The sequence below is a fragment of the Osmia bicornis genome, chromosome 16, assembly GCF_907164935.1.
Source record: "Osmia bicornis bicornis chromosome 16, iOsmBic2.1, whole genome shotgun sequence".
NCBI classification, from domain to species: Eukaryota; Metazoa; Arthropoda; class Insecta; order Hymenoptera; family Megachilidae; genus Osmia; species Osmia bicornis.
In genome coordinates this window covers 2,502,784-2,530,613 of record NC_060231.1, presented here as the reverse complement: position 1 = coordinate 2,530,613, position 27,830 = coordinate 2,502,784, and the positions used below count along the sequence as shown (strand labels likewise).

Below are 27,830 nucleotides of genomic sequence, written 5' to 3'. Positions count from 1 at the left end.
TTACAACATTTATGAAATAAAATTACAGACTTTTTTAAATTGTATTTTGGACATTTTTAAAATTATCATTTTTCCCGACAAGGATCAGAACCTTTGGGTAACATAGTTTCTGGCTGGAACAACGAAGAGAGGCGGAGAACGATACGTGGGAGGGTACTGATAAGTCGAGCATCGTGACTCCGCCTCCGCGCGCTTCCACCCGCTCCGAATCGTTCGCTGGCTCGCTCGGAACGTTCTCAATCAGTTTCAATCTCGCTTGGTTCTCCTCTCTCGACGCGTGTTCCTGGCGCACGCTCCATCGTGCCCGGTTCTACTCGACGTTTCCACGCTCGAACGCGGTCGAGCTGCTCGCGAATCGTGAATTACCAGTGATAAGATCCACCTCCTTATCCGTGGAGTGCTACCAGTAAGGTAAACATCTATAGTGATACGTTTCTTCATACCTTTCCTTTCGTACTCTTGGATACTTTAATTATGTACTTTGATCCTGGTGATCTGTTTGCAAGGATAAAATCTTCATATTTTATGTTGTGTCATGAATTAGCTTTTGGTTCAACTTAATTTGATTCAAAACTCTGAAAGAAAATATTTAAGTGTTCTAAGCGGTTAGTATAATATTTGCAAAATAATTTTATTTCCAACTTCCCACTTCTCATAATTAATATTTCAATTTCAATTCTTCTTCACTCGAAACGACAAATTCCTATTTGGCAATATTTTTAAAAGAAAAATTCTTCTAATTTGTTTAAAATAGAAATTTCCTTCTTATTTATATAAAGTTACCGTCGGTTGTCGACATCCACGTCGCCTTGCATCGAGCAAAGTTCAGATTCTTGTTGATGTTGATCTAACATAATTTATTCGCGTCAGAATAAACATTTCACGAGGGCAAAACTTATGAATGAGATGGTTTACTATCGTCTCGGTTGTCGGGAGTATAAAAAGCATCCGTGATTTTCAGTAATATTTAAATATCTAAAAGTCCGACCGCGAAGAAGTTTGTAAACTTATGTTTCGAGCTCGTACGAGATTTCTATGAGCGCGACACGGTGTTTACTAAACAACCAGATAAATGTTTCTTCCTTCTGTCAGCGAAGATAAGAGGGTTCCCCTAATTACTTTGAAACAGTTCCACGCTCTTAGGTTGCAAATTAATTACCACAACTGTTGATGTTTCAACTTAATAACACAGCTATCGGTAATGAAATTAATTATTGCCACTTAGTAGCTTGATTATTGTTAAACAAACAAAAGCACAATGATCCTTGCAGATCTGTCGGCACATTTACGATATCGTCGCAAAATCTGATACAATTGTAGGCAAAAAGGGTTGACATTGGTCCGAATGGATTTGGCTAGTGATAGATTAGGGTTAGGTTAGTGATAAACTAACATCGACAGCTTTTAATGTAAACCGAGGACTAAAATAGACGGTGTTTGACGGTTCGCGTACACCCTCTTATCGCCAGAATTTACGACGCGTTCAGTCGAGGACTTTCCGTGGATCCTCTGTCGGCTGCCGCCGGAAGTCTCAACGACTCCCTCGGGACGAGCTCCCTTTGCTAAGTGTTCAGCTGTTGCCCGCTCGTCAACCATCCCTCCGGAGTAACTGGTAGCCTAGTCAAACTTCTTGTCCCGGCATTCTTTGAACGAAACGCCGTCGTTATTGCTCCGCGGAGCGTTGTCGAGGACTTGGGTGGCTTCGACCAGAAATCCAAATTGTTCCTCAGATAATTACTTGGGAATGGTCAAAAGTGGATGGTAGAGTTGCTCGTCCAGACTATGTTTATTCGAAGGGGTATGAAACGAGGAATTTAAGGTGCGACGAGTTCAAAAGTTATGGGACTTTGAAATTTTCATATTTTTAAGTGCACATGATTAGAAAATATGAAGTGAAAATTAAGCGTAAAAGTGACAAAGGCATGAATTTGAGATGATTACAGTTTAAACTTTCAGTTTAAAATATGGAAATTTCAAAGTCCCATTACTTTTGAACTCGTTGCCAATGGCACTCAAAAATGGCACTATAAACTCCTCCTTTCATGTTCTTTCAAATAAACATAGTCTGGACGAGCACCTGTACCATCCACTTTTGACCATTCCTTTGTGAGACTCTTCAGGGTCTCAGCTTCATATTAATAAAAAGATTTTCTGATTCTGAAATTGTTGTCATTGTAAAATTTAGTGAAGCTTTCTGAGAGTATTTAAGAGCATTCTGACGAAGGTGATTTACTTTTAGGATGAGGTTCGTTGAGTCAGGCAATGATCGTTTTTGGTGTGGATTATCAAGTCATTAACAGCTATTTTGGTAGAGATAGCAAGTTGTTGCTTAATTTAGAGCTTCAAGTTCATTCCAGTAACGATATGTTTTTCCCTTGGTATTAATAAAAGCATTTGTTGTTGATGTTGCAAATCAGATAGCTGGATAATTGATATGTTTATCAAATTACTAATTATCTTACCATAAACCAAGAGTATGATACTTTTTTTTGCATAACAATAATTAATAATATTTACTAAATTAATTAGATACCAAGTTATCCACGAGCAGCTCACAAAATGTCGCATCTTCATCTTCTGTTACAGATTACAGATTAACCGACTTTGGGAGAACATTTCACCGTTGTGTGTACCAGTATTTCTGTGCGCCATAAACTCTAATTACCCTGAAGATGTAATTATCATGCAACAGGGAGGTGCAGCTTGCCTAGCCAACAAGTGTGATCAGTGAGGAAATTATTCATTCAACCGATTTTCTAAGTGTCAGTGAACATTAGTACGACAAACGCTGTTGCAAACTTGAAGAAACACTGTGGAACGATCAGTTGTGAGCAGTGGAGGGTCTGCCCGTCTATTGGGAGGACCTACCCGTGCGGCATTGCGTAAATGCAGCTGCGACCGCCAACATTTTTATGAATTACGCAGACCTGGACAGAACAAGGATGGTCTCGCACGTTATTCCGGTCGCTGGGGTAAGTTTTTCAACGGCAGTCATCAAGCATTTTATCATCAACACTTATTGTTAGATACAGGGTCGGCCCTGGGCCTAGGTAGACTAGGGCCCCCCAAGGTCCAGGGCCCCCATAAGACGATTTTGCATAATGCAAATCTAAATTAGTTATACAAGATTTAACGTTAATTTTATAAATTTTATTTGAGGTACTCTTTTTATGTCATATACAATTTGAAGCTCGCCTCGGACCCCGAAATCTCAGGGCCGACCCTGCTTAGATACATTCCTCAAAAGTGTTCTCCAGCAATTTCCATTATAATAATTTTAACAAATCATCTGGCCGAGAGTTTAGTACAGAAAAGCGATTTTCCATAAGTTTTCTCATTTTTCCAACTCCGGCTCGACGACGTCCGTTAAAATGATACGAGTCGAACGAGCAGCGTCATACGCGCTCGCTTATCGTCGCACAGAAGAAAAAAAGAAAAAAGAAGAAAAGTGGAGGTCGTGACCTCGAAAATTTCGCAACTAGCCGATCTGCGTCTTCGCCAAGTGTTTGTGCCCGATTCCACGCGACGTTCTCGTTTCCATATACAAAGTGGTAATCTTTCTTCGGCGAGCAGCCCCCTTGGATTTTTGGCATTGATAAGGACTTCGCAAAGAGCTGGTTGAATGAATGAACGCTAAACGATAGCCTGATCGATTGGACGCGAGGTTTAGATTTACAAAGGTGTTCGAGAAAGATCAATAAGAGCTTCTGTTTCAAACACGTCGTCTAATCAGGCCAACGTACCCGGTGTGTTCGATTTTAAATTAAATACGATTATTACTCTGGGACAGACACGCGAACTAGTTATTGAAAATAAACGAGCGACCGATAGCCGAAGAAAAAAAGGCAGATGAGCCTTTATCGTGCCACTGATAAAGAGTGGCTGCCTCTCACGTTGTCGACCTACGCTGATCTTTCGTCTTCCATAGCCTTGTTTCCATTGCTGGACACCGAGTACTTGCACTCGGTGGAGGGAGCGTAGCGAGGTACTCGAGGAACACTCAAGTCTCTGATTGCTTATTTAAGGCTCGTCGCTTTAAAATATGCAGCTTGATTTATGGCACTCAAACGTGTTACACTTTTCACTCTCTATTTCGATTACATTACTTCTTCTTCTTATTCCTAAAGAGTATTTAGATAGGTCTCTTCTTGAATCCCTGGTATCTCCATTTTTAAAAATTCTATTAAGTATCACTTTTTGTCTTCACAAATCTTATGTATATTATCTTCAAAATACTTCATTAGATTTTTATCCATAATTTCAAGGATCTAATAAGAGTATTTCTAATTGAGTTTGTCAAAGAATTCCTAATAATCTTCTTGGATCCTTGGAATTTTCATTTTCTAACAGTGACTGCCATGCTGGAACCACTGAAAATTCCATTAAGTATCACTTTTTGTCTTCACAAATCTTATGTATATTATCATACTTGGTATCTTCATTTTTTAACACTGACTGCCACACTGGAACCATTGAAAATTCCATTAAGTATCACTTTTTGTCTTCACAAATCTTATGTATATTATCATACTTCATTATATTATAAAAGTATTTCCAATTAAGTAAATCAAAGAATTCCTAATAATCTTCTTGGATCCTTGGTATCTTTATTTTTTAACACTTTGACTGCTATGCTGGAACAATTGAAAATTCCATTAAGTAGCACTTTTTGCCTTCACAAATCTTATATATATTATCTCCAAAATACTTCATTATATTATACGAGTATTTCCAGTTAAGTAAGTCAAAGAATTCCTAATAATTTTCTTGAATCCTTGGTATCTTCATTTTTTAACACTTTGACTGCCATGCTGGAATCATTGAAAATTCCCTTAAGTATCACTTTTTGTCTTCACAAATCTTATGTACATTATCTTCAAAATATTTCATTATATTATACAAGTATTTCCAATTAAGTAAACCAAAGAATTCCTAATAATCTTCTTGGATCCTTGGTATCTTTACTTTTTAACACTTTGACTGCCACACTGGAACCATTGAAAATTCCCTTAAGTATCACTTTTAGTCTTCACAAATTTTATCTACATTATCTTCAAAATGTTTCATTATATTATACAGGTATTTCCAATTAAGTAATTCAAAGAATTCCTAATAATATGAGCAATGTATTCCTATTGAAATTCAGTTGTCACCCATATATGGGTGAGATGGCGCTCTAGGTGTTAATCAAGAGTTCCTACAATGAAGAAATCAACGCTACAATTATTTCCATTCCCTGCGATATTTCCTCAACTAAATATACTATTAATCCACAAGTTGAACCGGGCTAAAATCACCTTCCTTTGAAGAATCCTCCCCTTCTCCCTCCCTCAGGTTACACCGGTTTAAACCGTCTACCAAGCGACGACACAGCGCGAGGCTTAATTTAATGGCTGTCTAGCGAATTAACGAGGTGGCCACGTGTCGCGACTGTTACTCGCCTGGACGAATCTCTCGAGGACGTTTCTCAGTGTCAGCCTGTTGATGCACTTCTGCGGTAGCGGCGACCGTGTCTGTATATCTTGTCCGGGCTCGAGAGCCTCGTCCTGACAGATCGAGCGCCATCATAGAAACGGTTGTGAGCTTTTCAGACAAGCCGAACATGTAAACCCAATCGGTTTTAATCCCCGGGTCAACGGCACGGGTTCTGTTCCCAACTCGGATACACTTGACAACGGATAAACAATGAAAATGATCCTTCACGGTGTGCATCGATTCGATTGATTACGTTCGGAATTTCATCGGGTTATCGGTTCCGGTACGTTTGACGAATTCTCGGCAAGTAACACGTAGGCGGTTAAACGCAAACTAGGCGTCGTAAAAGCCGGATCGCAAATTAACGATCAAGCGAGATCGTAAGTTTCGCTTGGCATAATACGATGTCACAACACCGGGTCGGTGTTTGTAAGCTTCCGGCGACGGCACTTCAAACATCGCCAGCTACGAGCCAGAAGACTCCTGGCCCCGTCGTTCGTGTCGCCTCCTCTTCTGGTTCGTTCACCTTTCACCACCGTCCCTTGTTGTTCATCTTCCTGTCTCAGCCGTGCCGCACATTGATCATACCAGCTTCCTAAAAGCGTTACAAATGAAATTACTACATGTGCGTTATGCCAGCAATTAATGGCATTATCAGTGGATTAATTTCAGTTAATTAAAATGCACTAGCTGGGTCCAACAATTGTTCCATTCTTTCAGTCTGCTTCAAAGACAATCTTAAGAATACCTCCTTTTAATTCAAATTGAAGTCACCTGACAAAATTATGATTATGATATAACAATCAACTGTGACTGTAAAATCTATAAATAAATAATTGTAACCCGTATCATTTGGTTCCAGGAACTGCAGCAAGGCAATGGAAGCCTGGGTGTCACAAGTCATGGAGGTGTGCAGGAGACCTTTCATTCCCTGAAAATCAAGCAGGAGCCATTTCAGGTGTCGCCGCCATCGCCTCTTCCGTCTCTACATCAAGGTAAGTGTCCTCCTTGAAACGTTCAACATTAAATACCACCTGTGTCCACTCGTCAAGAGTAAGCTTCTAAAAACGCTATCGATGACGTTTAACGACTCGTTTGACGTCATCAGGATCTCACCACGATACGAACCAATGATTCCTTCGTGCTCGGTGTAGCTGAGGAGCATGTGTTCTAATAATACAAAACGCTGCTCGAGTGTCGCGTGACTCCGTGCCATGGAAGGGGGGGGAGATGAAAATCTGGGTTTAAGAAGGACGGAAAGAAAGAAGAAAAGAAACTAAATCGTGATAGAAAAAGAGGAGAGAGAGAGAGAGGAGATGATATACAGTTGGAGGCTGCGTCCTGATCTTTTCTCGAGTCTCTCCCTCGATTAGGCTTCCTCAGAGGCTGTCAGTGACTCGTCTTCAACAGCCTCGGCTTCGACGTCGCCTCGCGATAGAAATATCCTGATGACTGCACAGAGCAACGCGCCTCTAATGATTTATCAGCGTACAGCTACCAATTGTTTTTCGCGTTTCAATGTGGTTGATTATACCGCGTTGCTGATGGATTACGTCCAGTTATAAGCTGGTCGTTAACGCAAAACCATATCCATTAATCATCCAGTAGGAACAGAGAGAGAGAAGAGTGCTTGTTTATGGGAGCATAATAAATCCGTCCAAAAACAGAATGACCATTCCTGTTCAATTAAAGTGCGCATTATAGTATCGTTAACACGTTATAACCACTTTATGGATAAGTTTCCGAATGGGCCCACCAAAATTGAGAACTCAGGTTCGGTATATAACCTAAATTGACTACCAGAAACCGATTAAAATTCGTTTCAGAGCTGGATGTCTTACCGTTTTAGAGATATCGTGGTTAGAAATTTTTGTACAATTTTGGGACTACGTATGCGCTATTCGATACTGCGCATGCGCTGTTCAATACTGCGCATGCGCTATTCAATATTGCGCATGCGCTATTCTCGAAAACGGTATGACATCCAGTTCTGAAACCAACTTTAATATACTGAACCTGAGTTCTCAATTTTGGTGGGACCATTCGAAAACACAGCTCCACTTAATAATTAAATTTGTTTGTTTATTAATACCATTTGTTGTATTATCATTCATTTAGTGGTCCTCTGTTCAATAACTGATTCTGTAGAAAGGTTAAGTCTTTCTTTTTTTTAGTAATACCTTTATTAAATCAAAATCACTCCTCCAATACTAATCCTGAGTTAAGGTATTACTGTTCGTATACTGTAGTTCAAAAGTGACTGGTTATGTGAAAGAGAAGCGAAACGCTGAGAGGGATGGGTTAAGTATTTTTTAAATCACCATCAGTATTTTTTAAAACATCTTTTCGACGTAATTGTAACTAGTTTGGGAGTACTTTTGGCTGGGAATGCCTCTTTGTGCAACCTTCACACGTAAAATTTGCGACTCACTTCAAATTCAAAGTTCGCGGGCAGCTTGGCGGCGGGGGCGGCCATTACACACTATTCTCAGGGCCAACTTTCGCCGGTCCCTTACCGCGGGTCCTTGCTTAAAAAGCCAGGCGGGAAATGTAGCGTTTTTCAAATACGCACTCCCGTATATAGGGTGCGCAAAAATTATTTGTCATGATTTTGGGAGATAATTTTACACCTACACTACCGCCAAGAAGTTTGGAAACATTTGAATTGTTTTAAAAAGTAATTAAAAAGTTGAGATAAGTGATTCTACATTGTATTCTTTTGCTTAATTCTAATACTGTTCTATTCTATATTACTATATAGGTGAAGTATATATTTTATATTATGCAATGCAGTTGAATTATTTATTTAAATCTCTTTGTTTCCAAACTTTTTGACGGTAGTGTATTATTATTGTTCCAAAAGAAGTAGCTTCTCATTTTAATATGCAGGGACCGATATACTGTGAGCCGACCCTGCTTCGCACCCGAAAATTTGTATACATTTACTGACTCGTCTCATTGGACGGACTATACATAGTTAAGTACAAATTCCTATGTAATAAGTCTCTGTATGATCTTATGCTTTGACACGGTGATTCGCGACACTTTCTTTTATCCCTAGTTGCAATTTCGATAAATTCCCTACGTTTTTTTGTGTTAAAATTTGAATTGGAAAGTCGAGTTACACCGTCCTCTCATAACACCCCATGCATTTCGGAGGTGATATTTCTAGTGTGCAAGCTTCTAAATCGTACTCTCAGACGGTGTGTAATTTCGCACACTCGTAGAGGACGTCACCATAAATTGTCGTGTGATTTTTGTGCACTTCTCTACGTTTTGATATATCACCAATAACTCCTTAAGTGGCATAAGATAGTGATGGGCATATTCCTGAATTGCATTGATATTTGGTATCGATACGTATCGATAACCAAAGTATCGATATACATCAATTCGGAATAAAGTGTCGATATTATTGATATCAATACGTACAATTAAATTAGAATTGATCACATTATTATATTTAATATTTTAATTTTTTTGGACGTGCATCCATTACGAGGATTATTTAGAATCTATATACAAATCTTCTGTTAACAGCTTATATCTAATTTACGTTTACATAACTATTTATTAACTTATGCATTACTATACATTGAGATTAATATTGCATACATTCTATATATATAAATAAATATATAAGTGGAACTTATTGTACAAAATATTTTTCTATCTAATTTTCTCCTTATCGAAATTTCGATGTTTATATATTAAGTATCGATACTGCAATTGACGCTATTAACAGGGTGTGTGAAACCAGCAATAAGTATCGCGCACATATCGATATCTTCTCAAGATCTACTTTCACACTAGAGTGCTTTACGTCAACCTTGCCTATAGGGCGATACGTAGCATATCATATACTATACGTACCCTTTACCATTGTATGCTACCTATTGCGTTGCGTCGTCTCGCATTATACCTTTTTTTCTGTACTACTTGTTCTGCCTAATTTACTGTTCTTGTACCATATTTCTGAATGCCGCTATATACACGAAGGGTCTCAAAATTATTTCTGTTAAATTTTGTATACAAAGGTTAATCGCGTTTAGTAATGGATAAATAAATAAATAAATATCGTCATATTTGAACTGAAAAGTATCGATGTTCCAAATATCGATACTGTATCGCCCATCACTAGCAGAAGGATGATTGTTGATCCCTGAATAATATTTCTCTTAATTCCTCTGTAACGGAACCTGAAGATGTCGAGAGAGTACCGACAGAGGATCGAAAGGTACGATAAACGTTGATAAAGGTGGAAGGCAGTTGCTTGCGTCGGTTTCGTGTTACCAGATTTGTCCGATTCGCTAATCGCCGTTAGATAGACAGAGTCGGTTGGACATAATTAATCCTCGACGCACCACCGTTGAAATCTAAGAAGCACACCGTCGCGTCGTCGATATCTCTCCTTGGGTGTATAAAAGGCATCCATAAAAATTCATATAGCTACTCCGTTCCACGAGATAAAACTCGATCACTCGTTGGGAAGGGAAAATCCTCGACGGTGGTCAGGAATTTTTGCAGGAGCAACAAGATGGGGCACATCCGAGCCTGCTCGTGTTTTCGAAATCGAGAGAGCCGTTCAGAGAGTGCTCTCAACGACGAGAGTTATGGTCGCTAATCCGGGAATGCTGGCTGCTCCACCAGCCACCGTGGCTGATATATCGGCCAACGACAGCGTTTTCGTGAATCCCTCCAACGATTCTGCTTATACCAACGACTCGGCTTCTCCAGTCCTCTGGTACGCTCTGTAAAAAAGATTTTGAATCGTATTTTAGACGTGCACACATGGGAACATCTGTCTGAGCTTGCTTAGATTCGGTTTAACCTAACCTTGCTTGCTTCTATTGGACACTGAAGAATTCCTCTTGAACTTTTAGAAGACGGGAAAACCACTACAGTGGCTCAAAAACAAAAGTTTCTCGTCATTGTTTAAATATCATTATTTTGGGGTTTTTGGGGTCGCTGATTACGAATTTGAAGATTTCAGAAATTCAAGATGGCTGATTCAATATGGCAGACAAAAATTTGAGTTTGCTGTCAATCGGACTATCTGCTATAAACTGTACTCATGAGTTATCCCTCAGGACAGAAAGCCACTATAGTGGCTCAAAAACAAAAGTTTCTGGTCATTGTTTAAATATCATTATTTTGGGGTTTTTGGGGTCGCTGATTACGAATTTGAAGATTTCAGAAATTCAAGATGGCTGATTCAATATGGCAGACAAAAATTTGAGTTTGCTGTCAATCGGACTATCTGCTATAAAGTGTACTTATGAGTTATCCCTCAGGACAGAAAGCCACTATAGTGGCTCAAAAACAAAAGTTTCTCGTCATTGTTTAAATATCATTATTTTGGGGTTTTTGGGGTCGCTGATTACGAATTTGAAGATTTCAGAAATTCAAGATGGCTGATTCAATATGGCAGACAAAAATTTGAGTTTGCTGTCAATCGGACTATCTGCTATAAACTGTACTCATGAGTTACCCCTCAGGACAGAAAGCCACTATAGTGGCTCAAAAACAAAAGTTTCTCGTCATTGTTTAAATATCATTATTTTTGGGTTTTTGGGGTCGCTGATTACGAATTTGAAGATTTCAGAAATTCAAGATGGCTGATTCAATATGGCAGACAAAAATTTGAGTTTGCTGTCAATCGGACTATCTGCTATAAACTGTACTCATGAGTTACCCCTCAGGACAGAAAGCCACTATAGTGAGTGGCTCGACCCGTAATAGTTACTTCACCCACAAGTATTCCCTGATTTTTTTAGAGAGATCGATAATCCCAAATTTCCGTCCTCTAAAGGTTAACCAGTTAGGTTAGGTTAGGTTAGGTTAGGTTCTGAATGCCATTAGGCTCTATTATAATTTTTCATTTCACCCCCCCCCTCGGCAGATCCCTCTTTCTCTTCTCTTCCATTCGCGTTCCACATTCCCGTATTACGTTTAACAATCGTATTCGCGCTTATGCGTGCAAATTTATCGGCGCAATAAAGAACGCACGATAAGCCTTTGCGCGGCACAGTCGACGCGTTTAATTGTGCAGCTCTGATTAGCGTGCATTACAATTGAACTCCGTTTCGAACTGGCCAAGATATAAAAAGGTGAATTCGTTCAGATTTACGATCACGTTTTAGGGATAAACGATACACGATCATCTCGCGATCTTTCAGCGAATCGGTGGCGCCTGCTTTTCAGCAACGATAACGCGACCCTGTTTATTTATTCAGAAACCAGGCCGCGTATGTAATATCTTCACGCTCGCGTTAAAATAGATCGTGTAGTAAACAAGGGCACGGCTTTCTAATCGCTGACTGATGATAAAGAAGTCGTGAAACGGTAATCCACTTATCAATCTTTTATAGTTCAATTACGTATTATACGATCGGGTGTAACGTAGGTTTCCCTTGAGGGAAAGCTTTCGTGATTCGCCATTGGTCTTCTGGAAGAACTGAAAGAGATTCTAGAGTGGTGTTTTCCAACCTTTTTTGAGCCATGCCCCAACTAAGCCTTTTTAAAATTCTTATGCCCCAATGTAACATATACAGTTCCTTAGAGCAATAAATAATATTAATCTAAGAAAAATTAAAACATTAATTTAAAATTCTTTTTTAGTTTTTAGTTTTTAATGTACATAATTTTTAAGATTCAAAAATTGAATTGTTCACTGAAGAAAGTTAAATGATAGGTTTTAGAAAGAAATCACTAGGAAATTGTTGAGGAAATACTGTAAGTAAATTTTCAAAACATTTTTCAAGATTTTTCTATATTATTTTAATTATTACTGAGAGTCGCCATACGATTAATTTAAACTCTGGAGGAGTCCATTTTTGAATTGCCACCTTTAACAATCAAATTGCCCCCCTGTGGGGCGTGGGCTCCACGTTGGGAAACACTGTCCTAGAGGATCTACACTAGTGGAATTAATTCTGGACACTTTTAAATTTTTCCTTAATTTTTATTTCATATTTTTTACTTAAATTTCGCATTTATTCAAATTATTTAATATATAATCATTCATATTTTATATTCTAATCATTGTTTTCTAATTTTAGGGCGTTGCTTTTATAAAAAGATCAGTAAAAAGACCATTCACAGTCATACTTTTAATATACAATAAAAATTACAATTTCAACACATCAAAGGAGGTAGAAAGAAATTAATATTTCATTGGATATCCTTTCATCCTGTGATTGGTTATTTCACATCATGCGATGTTCCGTGTTGCCAGGCGCAAAAACATTTTAGATTTTTTTTAATTAAAATTCTCAAACATTTACAAACCAGATCATGTGAAAATATTAAGTATAAACATTATAGATTACAATAAAAATATTACGGTATCAATTTAGCATAGCAGAATATAAATTTTCCGCACAAATATGAAATAAAGAATATTTTCATTCAAAGTGTCCAGAATCAATTCCACCAGTGTATATCACTCTACTAACAGTAATCATCATCAGATGCTTATCTGAACTTGATCAATCTTATCCTTTCCTCCTGCAGTTAATTTCATGGAGCATCCAAGAATCTCGCTCAATTTGTACTCGATTCCCCTATCGCCTTCTAAATTCCGCTTCCTTGGCTCTGTAAAGATAAGATGATCAGAATGACGCGCGAAACGGAATACCGAAGGAGGAGATTCCTGATAAATCGTCGACGACGAACCAAAAGGCGGGAACACGGTCGGGCCTCCTCGAAATTATCTGGTTAGGTAATTCCCGTTGGTGTTTTCGGTCGAACCTGCCTCGACTTTTTCGCGAAACACCGAGTATTCGTGTTATAGTAAACACGATAACGTTACTTCTCTCTCTTTCATTCGATAACCAGGAATCATCGACCCTGAAATGATCGTAGTTGGAACAAAATGAATTCAGAAGTCGAATAAAATAGATGAAGAAATGTTAGCCACTGCATGTAGAAATTGCAATTCTATATGTACTTCCGGTGTCGAGGAGGGAGGAGGAGGAGAAGGTTGGAGAACGTTGCGACGACGACGTTGAGGAGGTCGAGATACCAGGCGACGATTGGCTCACGCGGAAGATACCACGAGATGAGCTATCGTCGCTCAGATGACCCTCTGCCCCTTGATTTGAGCTTCTCTTTTATCCTCCTACCTTCCTCACCCCCTTCTCTTCTTATCATACCGAAGATACGCGGTGTACGTCTCGTTTTCGACTCGTTGCTTTGTTTCTCTTTAGGTGAGGTTTCATTCCCTAAAAATAAATTATTCGTCAGATTGATTTTCAAATTTCAAATTTTACACAACAAATCATTGTTTATTATGCTCACCAGAAATACGATCTATCAATCTAAAAGTTACTTTAATTGATTGTTCCACCATTATGGATACGTTTTCAAGTTAATAGGGAGGCACGTGCCCCTGCTCTCTGAATGGAGAGGCTCCCCTAAGAGGAATCCTTGATTAGCTGGACTCTGATGGGTCATTAGACACTGCACGTGCCTTGACGCCCTTCGACGCTTGTTCTAGCTTATCATAATCGCTGTAGATACACGGATGACTCTCAGCTTCCTTGAATAATGCAATTGACCCTTGCTCAACCTCCTCGTCAATTATTTCAAGTCTGACTTCAATGATAAAAAAAGACTTAGAATTATTATTTAATTATTCAATCTAAAAATCTGCAAAGCTACTATAATATGTGCCACTCATTTTTTCACATTACTACCCCCCCCCCCCCCCCCCCCCGATGAGATACAGGGTTGAAACTTGGCACAGACTGTTTTTTCTTGATAAGCCATCGAATGGGCCATTGCAGGATGAATTTGGTCTGGGGGCACTTTTGACCATCTTACCCTATAGTATAGGGTATAGGGCCTATACCCTTTCAGGAAGTTATAACTTCCCGATGCATGCAGAGGAGTCTTTGCAAGTTGTACGTGTCCGCACAAACTCCTCTCTCCATAAAGTATACAGGTGGACAAAAAATTGTTTTGAAAACAATAACGATGCTGCAACCTCGAATTGTCATAACATTCGTCAGGGACGTACAAATATAACAAGTACAAAAATACAGCTAGAGAAGTCGACTGCCTCTAAAACAATGACACGATGCATGCTATAATAAGCAGGGCTCTAATTTTTCATTTGTATGTCAAGGCCCCGATACATGGGGGCCCTGATAACGAGACGAAGGGTCAGATGAAAAGACTTTGCTGCATCGATTGACAAAAATGGATAAAAAAGAACAATGATGGAGGTGGTACATCGATTAGACTGGAGCAAAGTCGATCCTTGACACGAAGGTCGTCGTCTCGGTGGTCGTTGTCGTTGGAAAACGTGGCATTCGCATTCGTGAAATGCTGCGAGTTCCACGAGGAATCGGGATCCGGCGCCGATAAGCGAAATACAATACGTCGTGACATCACTCTGCAAATCGCAGATCTCCCTCTCATCGTACGCCGCTTTTTTGCTCTTTGACCAGGTCGCCTGAAGATTTGTCATCGGAACAGTTCCAGAAAACAATTCGCCTGTAGACTTCAGGGTGGCATCACCCCATTTCCCATTGAACTGTACAGCAGGCTCGGATAAACCGTTGCGTTAATTCTAATCTAAAATTAAAAGGAAACATACTAATTAGCGTCGAGAGATTAACGTAGACTCGATTATCAATTTATCAAGTTAAGAAATAAAAATAAGAAGCGAATGTTTGAACAAAGGAGTTTTCTTAATTGAGGATCCATGACCTTATTAAACGCAGCTCGGTTTCCAAGAACGGTGAACTCATTTCGTGAATCTGCGGACTCGGTGAAACGTCGGCAGAAGTCCGATAAACGTTGGAATCGGTTACGGCAATACCTCCTCGACGAAGGCCGATTTTCGCAATCCTAGTTACGTCACGATTTTGTTCGCGATAGCTGAACCCTGCATTTTTTTCTTTCCCGTCGTTCGTTGCAAAATCTCTTCTCGATCGTCGAGCGTCGTTAAAACGGTATAGACTTTCCGTTGACGAATTTTCTATAACAGCAATGTTTTTCCAATGACGATCGTTTGTCGTGTACGAACAGAAACAAGGGATCCCGTGACGAGAGCAGATGCGGTCTCGTAGGTGTCGCGTAGCAAAGGATCTCCAGTTGCAGTCAGGTGTGTTGGCGAACCGTTTTACGTTATCGCGATCTCGTTGCTTGCTTGCGCACCTTGGATCCACGACACGCTCCTCTGTGTACATGTACGCTCTTCTAGCACAGGTCAATATCGCTTGTCGAACGAGGACACGTGATCTGTAGAAGAGGATGATTAGTCTTGATCAGCTTGGAGAAGATAATTCAATATATTAGGTGTACAAATTAATTCGTTACCTTTAACATTACACTTTCTTAGTTATTATTTTAAATTCGAATACTTTTCCCGCGCTTTTGTGAATTTGAAAAATGGCGCGAGAATATGATTTCGATAATTGTAGTTACTATAACTTCTTAAAAATAAGCCATTAATTAAAAAAAGAAAAGGCACCGAATTAATTTGTACACCTAATAGTATAATATAGAAAATGTTTACACGATATCCATATGCTCCTATATCGTGGACCCATGTTGGCCCTCTTTAGGTTAGGTTAGGTTAGGTTAGGCTAATAACAAATATAATCTGTAAATTATTGATATAATTATATAGCAATTTTCTTCATTTCTATCCTAACCCTAATATTTAATTGAAAATCTAATACCATGTCGCTGCTGTGGAAACCCTCTTTAGGTTCATAACAAATATAATTTGTAAATTATTGATATAATCATATAGCAATGTAAAAATATTCTTTTTCTTCATCTTTATTCTGACCCTAATATTTAATTGAAAATCCAATACCATGTCGCTGCTGTGAAAACTTCCTTTAGGTTCAAAACAAATATAATCATATAGCAATGTAAAAATATTCTTTTTCTTCATTTATATCCTGACCCTAATATTTAATTGAAAATCCAATAGCATGTCGTTGCTATGAAAACCATCTTTAGGTTCATAACAAATATAATCTGTAAATTATTGATATAATCATATAGCAATGTAAAAATATTCTTTTTCTTCATCTTTATTCTGACCCTAATATTTAATTGAAAATCCAATACCATGTCGCTGCTGTGAAAATCCCCTTCAGGTTCATAACAAATATAATCATATAGGAATGTAAAAATATTCTTTTTCTTCATTTCTATCCTGACCCTGATATTTAATTGAAAATACAATACCATGTCGCTGCTGTGAAAACCATCTTTAGGTTCATAACAAATATAATCTATAAATTATTGATATAATCATATAGCAATGTAAAAATATTCTTTTTCTTCATTTATATCCTGACCCTAATATTTAATTGAAAATCCAATACCATGTCGCTGCTATGAAAACCCTCTTTAGATTCATAAAAATATAATCTGCAAATTCTTGATATAATCATATAGAAATTTAACAATATTCTTTCTCTTCATCTCTATGCTGACCCTAATATTTAATTGAAAATCCAATACCATGTCGCTGCTGTGAAAACATGGGTCTCAAATGATGAGACTGTATCTCCATACTGAAAATCATGTACCCCGAAGCAGTACGTTAACGGAGTATCACGTTTGCGAGTATTAACGTATCATGGGCTAGATATTCCCATTTGCAGCGTGACGAAACGATAACAGCCATCGAATTTCAGGTTTTATCATCAAGTTTTTGATAGCGGATCCTTTATTCTTGAAACTGGAGCAAAGATTTTTCTGAAAAACCCTGCTCCCTTGTTTTCCTTTTGTTCCAAAGCCTCTCTCTTCCACTAGCGACGGTTCTCTCTGTTGTCGGAGTGCAGCGTGCTCAACTTATCGGTGTCTAGTTACCACCAGTTCCAGTTACACGTGCCGCAGGGCACCGATGAATATTCCACGCCGTGCACGTACGCACTCCTTCCTGACTCACGTCTTCGCATTTTTCACTGATTTTCTTTTCCCTCTGAAACATTGGAGCAATTATAGAATTTTTCTACAGCGTGGACCAGGACCCATAGCGCTACCATTACCATAAACAAAGACAACCCTATCAAAAAGATTACATAGGGACAAATTGTAGAAGAATTTGGTTGTCACTTATTAACCCTTTAACTGCGGGTGTAGCTTATAAACCATATACTAAAATTATAGCCAGAGGCGCTTGTGGTATATAAACATTATGTTAATTTTTGATAATATCAAATAGCGACTGTGGCTTATATACTACTAAAATAAAAATAAAATAAATTTAAAATAGAATATACATTGGTGAAATTAATTCTGGACACTTTGAATAAAAATATTCTTTATTTCATATTTATGCAGAAAATGTATATTCTGCTATGCTAAATTGATACTGTAATATTTTTATTGTACTTAATATTTGTTTAATAAATGTTTGGAAATTTTAATTAAAAAAAATCTAAACTGTTTTTGCGCCTGGCAACACGAAACGTCGCATGATGTTAAGTAGCCAATCATAGGATGAAATTAATTTTTTTCTACCTCCTTTGAAGGGTTGAAATTGTAATTTTTATTGTATATTAAAAGTATGGCTTTTTACTGATTTTTTTATATAAACAACGCCCTAAAATTAGAAAACAATGATTAGAATGTAAAATATAAATGATTACTGAAGTAAAAATTTAAAAGTGTCCAGAATTAATTCCACTAGTGTAATTGAAAATTGGAGCGATCGGCTGTGCTAAAAGTACCCGCAGTTAAAGGGTTAACTTGCGCGAGCCGCATGCACGCAATTTAATCACCCGGTAGACCTCGGACAATCGTTCGATCCTGAATCACGATTTCTTCAAACAGCTTATCGTTCCACGCGTCGAGTGTCGCGGTACGAATTCCTTTCAAAGGCCCAATTGTTTAAGCGTGTCGAGATTTCTTGGAAGTATTCCATTGTCCAGTTTCCCGGAGCGCCCGTCGTCTCCGATTGAAATTCACCTTGGCATCCATTGAGTGCTTAATAAAAATCATGATCATCTGTTAAAAAAATGAATTCTAGGGACTTAAATTGTAAGTGATATCAATGTACCGTTGAATTCCAGTGAGCAGTTTCGTGTCAGAGATGCAGAATGGTTGCCTGGGCGCCACGTCGAAGGAGCTGGACTCCTCCATAGGTCGGAGCCTAGCGTCGCACGCATCCTTGACCCATCATTCTCACCATAGCCTGCACAGTCCTAACTCCGTAGTGTCGATGCACTCGACAGGCTCCGCTCATCATCATCTAGAGGACAAAGGATCATCCCCCAGCGGAGTTCTTCATAGCACCACCAACAGCAACCCGTCGACTCCCTCGGCTCCCTCCACGCCAACCGCAGCCGCGGACGGGTCCACCGGTGCCTCTGGTAACGGAAACGGAAGCGTTAGTAACAACGATTCGGCTAGCAAGAAGCCTCCCTTCAGCTACGTCGCGTTGATCGCAATGGCGATTCAGCACAGCGCTCAGAAGAGGGCCACCCTGAGTGAAATCTATGCTTACATCACCGCCAGGTTTCCCTACTTCCAGAAGAACAAGAAGGGCTGGCAGAATTCGATCAGACACAATCTGTCGCTGAACGAATGCTTCGTGAAGGTACCGCGCGAAGGAGGCGGTGAGAGGAAAGGAAACTTCTGGACCCTCGGTTAGTTTCCATCGTTAAATCAATCTTTCCTCCATGCTTCTATAAAATAATATATATGTTACGGTAAATGTTACGGTAATTATGTATAATTGCACATGTTATAGTAATTATTATCGTTGGTAAATATTTAGATTCAATGCTATTTTAATAATTAAAAATTTTTATATTAATATTTTTAATTTAAATTATAATTCTAATATTCTTTTAAACTATATTATTCTAGTTTAATTAAATTTAAATACCTAAATATTTTAAATTTTAATTTTAAAAATGTTTTAATAAAAAATCATATTTTTACATCTATATACTATAAATCAACATATGTTACTGTAAACGTGATTAATCCGGTGATTATGTATAATTGCCGGTTATTATATATAATCATCACTAAATTTGGTAAATGTGATAAATTAATTATTGAATATTTGGCGAGTTTATATAATTCCCAACTCGTAATGGCGAATGTGATAAAAATCCATAACTTTAACTAAATTTGTCCAGTTTGCGCAGCTGTTGAGATTTATAAAAATTAAGGTCGAAATGTCCATTAAAACTCAATTAGAAGTGAATATTATTGATGCATTAGGTTAGGTTAGGTAAGGCGGCCTAACCTAACCTATCACATCTATATAATATATGGTTTTAATAATAAAAATAAGTTTAATATTTTATCTCCTATTCAACCCGAGGCGATTGAAGATGGGTAGGTTAATTTAAATACTTACCAACGATAATAATTACTATAACATTTATTCATTTATATTTTCTATTAAAGGATACATAATAGACATTATTTCGAAAAATCCATGTGACTTAAAATAACCATTTATTGAATATTTAATTGTAAATTATAAAATATTGTTACCATAGTGCCCAACGAATAACCATCCATCTGACTAGTAACTACTCGAGAAACTGCGCTGTATTCTACTGGCACAATTGGTCAAGATATTTATCATGCTAGCCATTACGAGTTGGGAACTATATAAACTCGCCGGTTAATTTGATAAATATTCAATAATTTATCACATTTACCAAATATAATGGTGGCAATTATACATAATCACCAGTTTATTACATTTACCGTAACATAATTATTGTAAAAACGACGAGGTACTCAGATAGCTTCGTTGGACGTTTATAGATCCTCAGTACGCGGACATGTTCGAGAACGGTAACTATAGAAGGCGTAGACGTATGAAGCGGCCGTATAGGAACGCACCGTATCATAAACCATTGTTCGGCGATCCTTTTTCTCCCACGCATGTTCATTTGGGTCCCAGAAACTTGTTTGGCCATTCACCACCGTCCTATGCTCCGTCCACCTACACTAGATACGACACCAGGTACGCTGGAATCTTCAGTTAGCGGTATATACTTTTTACTAGAACAACCTTCTAACTCGTCTTCGATTCCAGTGCTTGGAGTCTTCAGCAATCACAGCTCTCCTACAGTCACTGTCAGTCAGTAAGTTTGACCCAGTATCAATTTGATATTAAGCTTGCACCAAACAATGCAACGATCTTTTATTGCAGCTTCAACCGCAATTGCAGCCAATGCAGTCGATGCAGATCCCACCGATAAACGGGTATAGCCAACTGGGCACCTCGTTAAGTGAGTCTCTGCTTTAACCTGTGGCCATTTAGCCAGAACTATTGAGAAATGCTCGACGACCAGGCAAAGCGTTTCAAGGCAATTACTTGGATGTTCCAGGTGGGACGGCGAGTTCTCCTGGCTCCATGGGGGGCGGCTCCTTCGGTAGCAGCTTCGCCAGGAGACACGATGCCGCCATGACGCCGGAGACGGTACCTACCAGATGCTACTGGCCCGAAAGTAATTATCGTTTCTTACGAACAATTCACGCTAGACACATGGAATGAAACGTTGCTTTTCTTTATTCTTTGTAGCCACCTTGCCCAACCTGCTACCAGCCCACTGTCATCCCTACTTTAACGATCCCTGCGACGAGGCACTCCTGACGTCCCAATCCTGCAGTAATCAAATGAACAGCCTCGGCTCTCCCAATAAAGGAAGTTGAATTCTCAACGATCCCTTCTGTCGCAGTGGTGAACGTGAAGGAGGAACCGGGAAGTGTGACGGTGTCGAGTACCAGCGTAGGCGGAGTCGGAGTTCCGTCCGGCATGATGGGTACCACAGCTCCAACAGGAGTCTCGACCGCTGCCTTCTCGCCTATGGAGTTCCAGTCTCGGTCCAAGTGTTTCATGTGAATCGCTCCATCGTCCAGGTTCTCGTCAACGTCCGAGGACCGTCTTACCGCAGGGGTAAGCGGGAATTTGCAAACTGGAGGTCGGGAACAACTCTGAAAAAGGGGCAGTGTCCAAGGAACTTTGTGCTTCGACGAGAGCTCCCCGAGGATGTGTCCTCGGTGTGTTTTCGACTGCTACACAGTATTCGATATTTAAGGGACAAGTCGGTGGCTTCCGAAGGGAGGAGGAGCATCCCCGAGATCACTATAATTAACGATTACGTCTAAGCTGTATCCGCGAGCCAGGGGGATGCGTCAAGGCATATCTTGAAGCGTTCCTCCTTTATACATATATATATATACATACAGACAAAAATATTACTTAGGTTCATAGTGATGTATCTGAACGTGTAGATCGCATAAATAGGACGACTCGTTGTATGTACATAATGTAATTGCCTATGTGTACCGGTAGTTTTTCTGATCGCTATGAAACTCTCCTCGCTTTTAAGGACTCTGTACATGCGGCAGCTTCTGTAATTATATGGAAATAAATCTCTATTATTTAACGCTTATTGAAAAAGTGAGAGAAACGTTATTTACCTTTCATCTTAGAGTTCAAGGAGCGAAGCTTCTGTAATTTAGAAAAATAAAAATCCTGGAGAACCTATAACTACCGGGTTCACCGGTGAATCAAGAGAGCCCCCGGCTCAGAATATCCGGTGAAAAAGAAGTAGAGGGGTAAAGTAGCCAATGGCCAGCAACGGCGATGTTTGTGAAAACGATAATGTTTTACAAACACGGCCCGACCGAGCGAGCTTTAATATTCCCCGTAAAAGAGAGGCTGGCCGTGCACCGCGTCAACACCGTACGTGCATCAGCGCAGGAATAGCACGTGCACTTTATTTTTCGTCTGGAAATCGATCGCGCGAGCACGTCCCTTCTAACGTTAGGCTTGAAATAAATCTTGCGTGGTCGATGCCTCTGGAAAAGAGTGCCTTGGTATGAATGGAATGGACAGAAATTTAATATGCATCTGGTTGGGCTGAAAATGGACAGATCTCCTTATATTTTATTCCTAGACTTTCCATCTTTCTATCTAAAATAAAAGGACTGAGTGCTTGGTGATTCAATAATAATAATAATGTTCAGTAGAGATTCTACCACCAGAGACAATTAAACCTTACACTCCAATGGAAGTTTCATTCTCATCATGTTATTGAAACAGAGCCATGTTTTAGCAACATGTTTCTATAGAGATTTGATCTACTGGGAGGGTCTCCTTGTACTCCCATTGGTTGTCACAGCCAGGTAAAATATTGACTTCCTCTTGAAGATGAGCAGTTGTGGGGATACATAGGGGGGCTCGAGTTGCCATTGGTCACACGGAACAGGTAAGTCTGGTATTTATAGAGAAAGAAGGGAGGATTCCACTCCTATAGGATGGCCTTTAGCGACCCTTCTTCTTAACCATACCACCACCATTCACTCTCACACTCTTCAGGATATATCTGCCTTAAAACTAATAACAATATGTATATATATTAAACATAGGTCCCTGATGACTTGTTGCAATTATTATAAATTTGTCAAGATGTTAAAATTAAGTACATGAAATGTTTGATCAAGGACTATGGTTTTGAATAGAATCAAAAGTAAGAGAGTCAGAATTATTGAATCTCTGCGGCAGCTTATTTCACGCGACGGTGGAGGCCGATACTCCAAACATAAACGTCAGATACTGTTCGTTTTACGCAAACATTCTCGATAAGCAAACACGAGCGTTAATCATCGGGACCGGCCACCACTGTGTGGAACGAATCCACCGAAAGTCAGGTAAATCATTCCGGGTTTCTCGAGTTACAGAGATGTGGGTGCGATATTTTACAACGAGACGTGACCACCCTATTGTTTCGCCTACTCTTATTGTCAGCCTTACATGGCTCAGGATTTGGAAGACTGAAACGTCTCCTGAGACTATTCTTTCCTCAAAATAGCTTGACATCTTTCTACTTGACAATTTATCAACGACTTGATCAATTTATTAACGGTGATCATCTGAAGAGCATCCGAGGATAAGTAGAGTGGAAGGCAGGAGAATTCCTTCGTTTCCGTCGCGACGAGATTCACACGCACGTGCATCGTCCGTGGCGTGTAAATAGAGGGCGGAGGTGACATATAGCGACAGCCAGGGCAAGCGTGTCGACCATTTAGGCGACTATTAGCAGCTTCACAGTCTCTTCAACGCACGTGCGTCTCGCGACGCATCGTCAACTTCTGGCTATATTACTTCATCCTTCCACGCTTTTCTGGTATACATCATCCATTCAGCGATATTTATCAACCACCATACTGGTAATTCTTTAATTATAGATAGGACTGATTATTCTGCAGGATGCATTACTTCATTCTTCCATGCCTTTATATACTCTTCATCCATTTATTAATAATTATCAACCACATACTGGTTATTCTTTAACTATAGATAGGATTATTCTGCAGAAAACATTACTTCATTCTTCCATGCCTTTATATACTCTTTATCCATTCATTAATAATTATCAACCTCCATATTGGTCACTTTTTAATTAATTATAAATAGGACTAATTATTCTGCAGGATACATTACTTCATTCTTCCATGTCTTTCTTATACTCTTCTTCCATTCATTAATATTTATCATACTGGTCATTCTTTAACTATAGATAGGATTATTCTGCAGGATACATTACTTCATTTTTCCATGCCTTTCTTATACTTTTTATCCATTTATTAATAATTATTAACCATCATACTGGTCATTCTTTAATTATAAATAGGACTAATTATTCTGCAGGATACATTACTTCATTCTTCCATGTCTTTCTTATACTCTTCTTCCATTCATTAATATTTATCATACTGGTCATTCTTTAACTATAGATAGGATTATTCTGCAGGATACATTACTTCATCGATTCAGCGATATTTATCAACCATCATACTGGTAATTCTTTAACTATAGATTGGACTAATTATTCTGCAGGGTACATTACTTCATTCTTCCATGTCTTTCTTATTCTCTTCATCCATTTATTAATAATTATTAACCATCATACTGGTCATTCTTTAATTATAAAAAGGACTGATTATTTTTCAAGATACATTACTTCATTCTTCCATGTATTTTTTATACCCTTCATCCATTTACTAATATTTATCAACCACCATACTGGTCATTCTTTAATTATAAATAGGACTAATTATTCTGCAGGATACATTACTTCATTCTTCCATGCCTTTCTTATACTCTTCATCTATTTATTAATATTTATCAAACACCATACTGATCATTCTTTAACTATAGATAGGATTATTCTGCAGGATACATTACTTCATTTTTCCATGCCTTTCTTATACTTTTTATCCATTCATTAATAATTATCAACCTCCATATTGGTCACTTTTTAATTAATTATAGAAAGGACTGATTATTCTTCAAGATACATTACTTCATTCTTCCATGTATTTTTTATACCCTTCATCCATTTACTAATATTTATCAACCACCATACTGGTCATTCTTTAATTATAAATAGGACTAATTATTCTGCAGGATACATTACTTCATTCTTCCATGTCTTTCTTATACTCTTCTTCCATTCATTAATATTTATCATACTGGTCATTCTTTAATTATAAATAGGACTAATTATTCTGCAGGATACATTACTTCATTCTTCCATGCCTTTCTTATACCCTTCATCCATTTATTAATAATTATTAACCATCATACTGGTCATTCTTTAATTATAGATAGGACTGATTATTCTGCAGAATGCATTACTTCTGATATACATCATCCATTCATCAATATTTATCAATCACCATTCTTTAACCATGATTTTTTGGTTAGGATTGCTGATGGTGTTCAAAAAATGCAATTTCAAAAATAAAAAAAAGAATATCTGTGATGGAATTAATGAAACTCACCAAGGGAGTGATAATGATGCTTGAAATTATGAGGGGTTGACTCAAAGGATCAAGAAGTGAAAGATTTTCTATGAAGGAGTTAGGAGTCAATTCACATTGGAATGATTTTTTTCTTATCTATATTTGGCTCCACCTTAAGAATTACTCGGCTCGTTTAGTCGGTCGTTAGAGTGGATTTAACTGGACGAAACGAGGGAGAGTGTGTCAGATATCGTTCGACCGAGTTCTGGTAATCCTCGCGCGGAACGGACGGCAATAAATTCTCGGAGACGCCGCGTCGAGAAGGAGAATCAGTGTTACGCAGCCCATTTACTTCTCGAGGCACCACCTAAAATCAGTTAATTATATTCCAACTTCCTATATTTGACCTCGCGAAATGAATAACTTCATTGCAAATATTCTAACAGCATAATTAATTAATAACATTTATGCAGTGCCTCGAGTCATAAACCTCTTCTAATTTTATTCCTAAAGCCATTATTGCTTCTATTTCCAGCTTCTTTTATGTCAATTAAATTTACATTTTTTTTTCTAATCATTTAGTAACGATAAGGTTCGCATCTGAATGCAAAAACTGTAAGGTATTCGCGGCGGCTGGACAAAAGAAGAAGCGCGAGGCTTTTACAAAGAGCATAACGACGCGGACAATTTGTAGCAGAGTGTCAACGAAGCCGTTTCTATTTTCGAGACGATGCGTGCTGCTATCTTTTCGCCTGTATTCCCTCGTCGCCTGCTCGTCTTTCTCTGTCTCCACCTACTCCTCCTTCGTCTTTTTTCAGCCGACTCCGCGCCACCGGTGCACCGCTCTCTCCAACGTAAATTTACACTCGATTAATCCATCCACGTGGTCGTCTCTTGTTATCGCGACACGCGATTCCTCAATCTGTTCTGAACGATGAAAATAACAAAAATAAGAAAAATGAGAGAGAGAGAGAGAAAAAAGAAGTAGAAGAAACAATTTCAGCGGTAGATAAATATAAACTTGGCCGAGCAGGAAGAAAAGGTCACGGAGTAATGGAGATTATGTTTGATATTCAACACAAAATATTTACAAACCAATGAAATATTTCTGTAAATAATAATAAATTCTGTTTGACGAGTTGTTGAACTTTGGAGTTTCTAAACCTTGATGCTCCTTGGCTGGCGATAACGCTGATATCCAGGATCTGCGAACGGTGCACTCTTATAAAAAGAACCAGCGACACGGAACGGGTAGTATTAATAATATAGATGGAACACGATAGTGCGTACCTTCTTCGAGCACATTGTGCTTGGAAAGCAGCTGGCACGTACAGAGCGTTCTAACAGCACGTCTTTCTGCTACCTCGCGACACGTACGCCTGCATGAAAATTGAAGACTATTCGGGTTTCAAGGAACCAACGAGTGCAACGTGCTCGCAGCTCGAAAGGTTTGCACATTTTAGGCTCTTCTGGAGGAAAGGATCTTCTATTTGATATGCAGAAAAATTCTGGATAGGGTAAACGTGCCTTATTTCCCTAGTCAATAATCAGTCTCCCTAGAAACAAACTGCTTAGGAATAAGGAATAATAAACTCTCCAGTTCCAATAAAATGAGATGGCCATCTCCATACCTTAGTCGACCCCCATTGTCCCGGCAAATTTTTACCCCATGGAATCCATAGAATAGGCCGCCAAGATGATCTGTACCAGGTTTTATCCAAATGGATTAATGGGAACATGGTCAAAATGGCGCCCAAAGTTGGCTTTATGGTAAGTGGTCGAAATCGTGCTTTCGGCATCCTGGTTTCCGGATATGTTAAACTAGACGATAATACCTTTCAAATGAGCCCATGGGCATCAAAATCGTCGAACGGGAACTTGGTCAAAATCCGTTGTGAAGAAAATCTTCAAAGTCGATTTCTGACCAAACTACTCAGCGGATTTTGACCAAGTTCCCGTTTGACGATTTTGATGCCCATGGGCTCATTTGAAAGGTATTATCGTCTAGTTTAACATATCCGGAAACTAGGATGCCGAAAGCACGATTTCGACAACTCCCCATAAAGCCCCGTGTTAAAATGGTCAACTTTGGGCGCCATTTTGACCATGTTCCCATTAATCGATTTGGATAAAACTTGGTACAGATCATCTTGGCGGCCTATTCTATGGATTCCATGGGGTGCAAATTTGCCGGGACAATGGGGGTCGACTAAGGTATAGAGATGGCCATCTCCTTTATAGATCTATTGATAAAAATATGAATTATGGCAAGTCTTACTGTGATGGTGATTGGGTGGTTGATGACTGGTCTTAACATTTACCCTACATATTTTCTTGATCATTTATTTTCTATTCCAATGCTTAAGGTCTATGCGTCTCAATATAAATCTGAAAACCAGGCTGCAAAATGAAAAGCTACAAATTGTCTCATGTTATTCCACCATATTAACAACATGTTTTATTTCAGATACATAAACAAATGTCATTCATTTGTTGTAACTGAAAATAGCGACAGAAAAAAGTAACATAAAAAAAAGATACCTCAAAAGTAGGATGGTGATCGTGGAAGGTGTAATACAGACTAAAGCCTA

The 27,830-nt window shown here is 38.7% G+C and overlaps 1 protein-coding gene across 4 annotated transcripts; it reads left to right on the top strand.

The window, feature by feature from the left end:
• Positions 1 to 238: 238 nt before the first annotated feature.
• LOC114879737 (forkhead box protein D2-like) lies at positions 239 to 21,881 on the top strand. Of its 4 annotated transcripts, none has more exons than XM_029194971.2 (9): positions 239 to 411; positions 2,587 to 2,972; positions 6,338 to 6,470; positions 18,525 to 19,100; positions 20,245 to 20,446; positions 20,519 to 20,567; positions 20,636 to 20,714; positions 20,784 to 20,933; positions 21,008 to 21,254. In XM_029194971.2, the coding sequence occupies exons 2-9, from the start codon at positions 2,913 to 2,915 to the stop codon at positions 21,136 to 21,138; spliced, it is 1,380 nt and encodes a 459-aa protein (XP_029050804.2). In that variant the 5' UTR covers positions 239 to 411; positions 2,587 to 2,912; the 3' UTR covers positions 21,139 to 21,254. The 4 variants fall into 4 exon arrangements, with proteins under 4 accessions (XP_029050804.2, XP_029050803.2, XP_029050802.2 ...); XM_029194970.2 differs by having other exon boundaries at positions 241 to 411; positions 20,814 to 20,933; positions 21,165 to 21,881; XM_029194969.2 differs by having other exon boundaries at positions 241 to 411; positions 20,793 to 20,933; positions 21,165 to 21,881.
• The last annotated feature ends 5,949 nt before the right edge of the window (positions 21,882 to 27,830 follow it).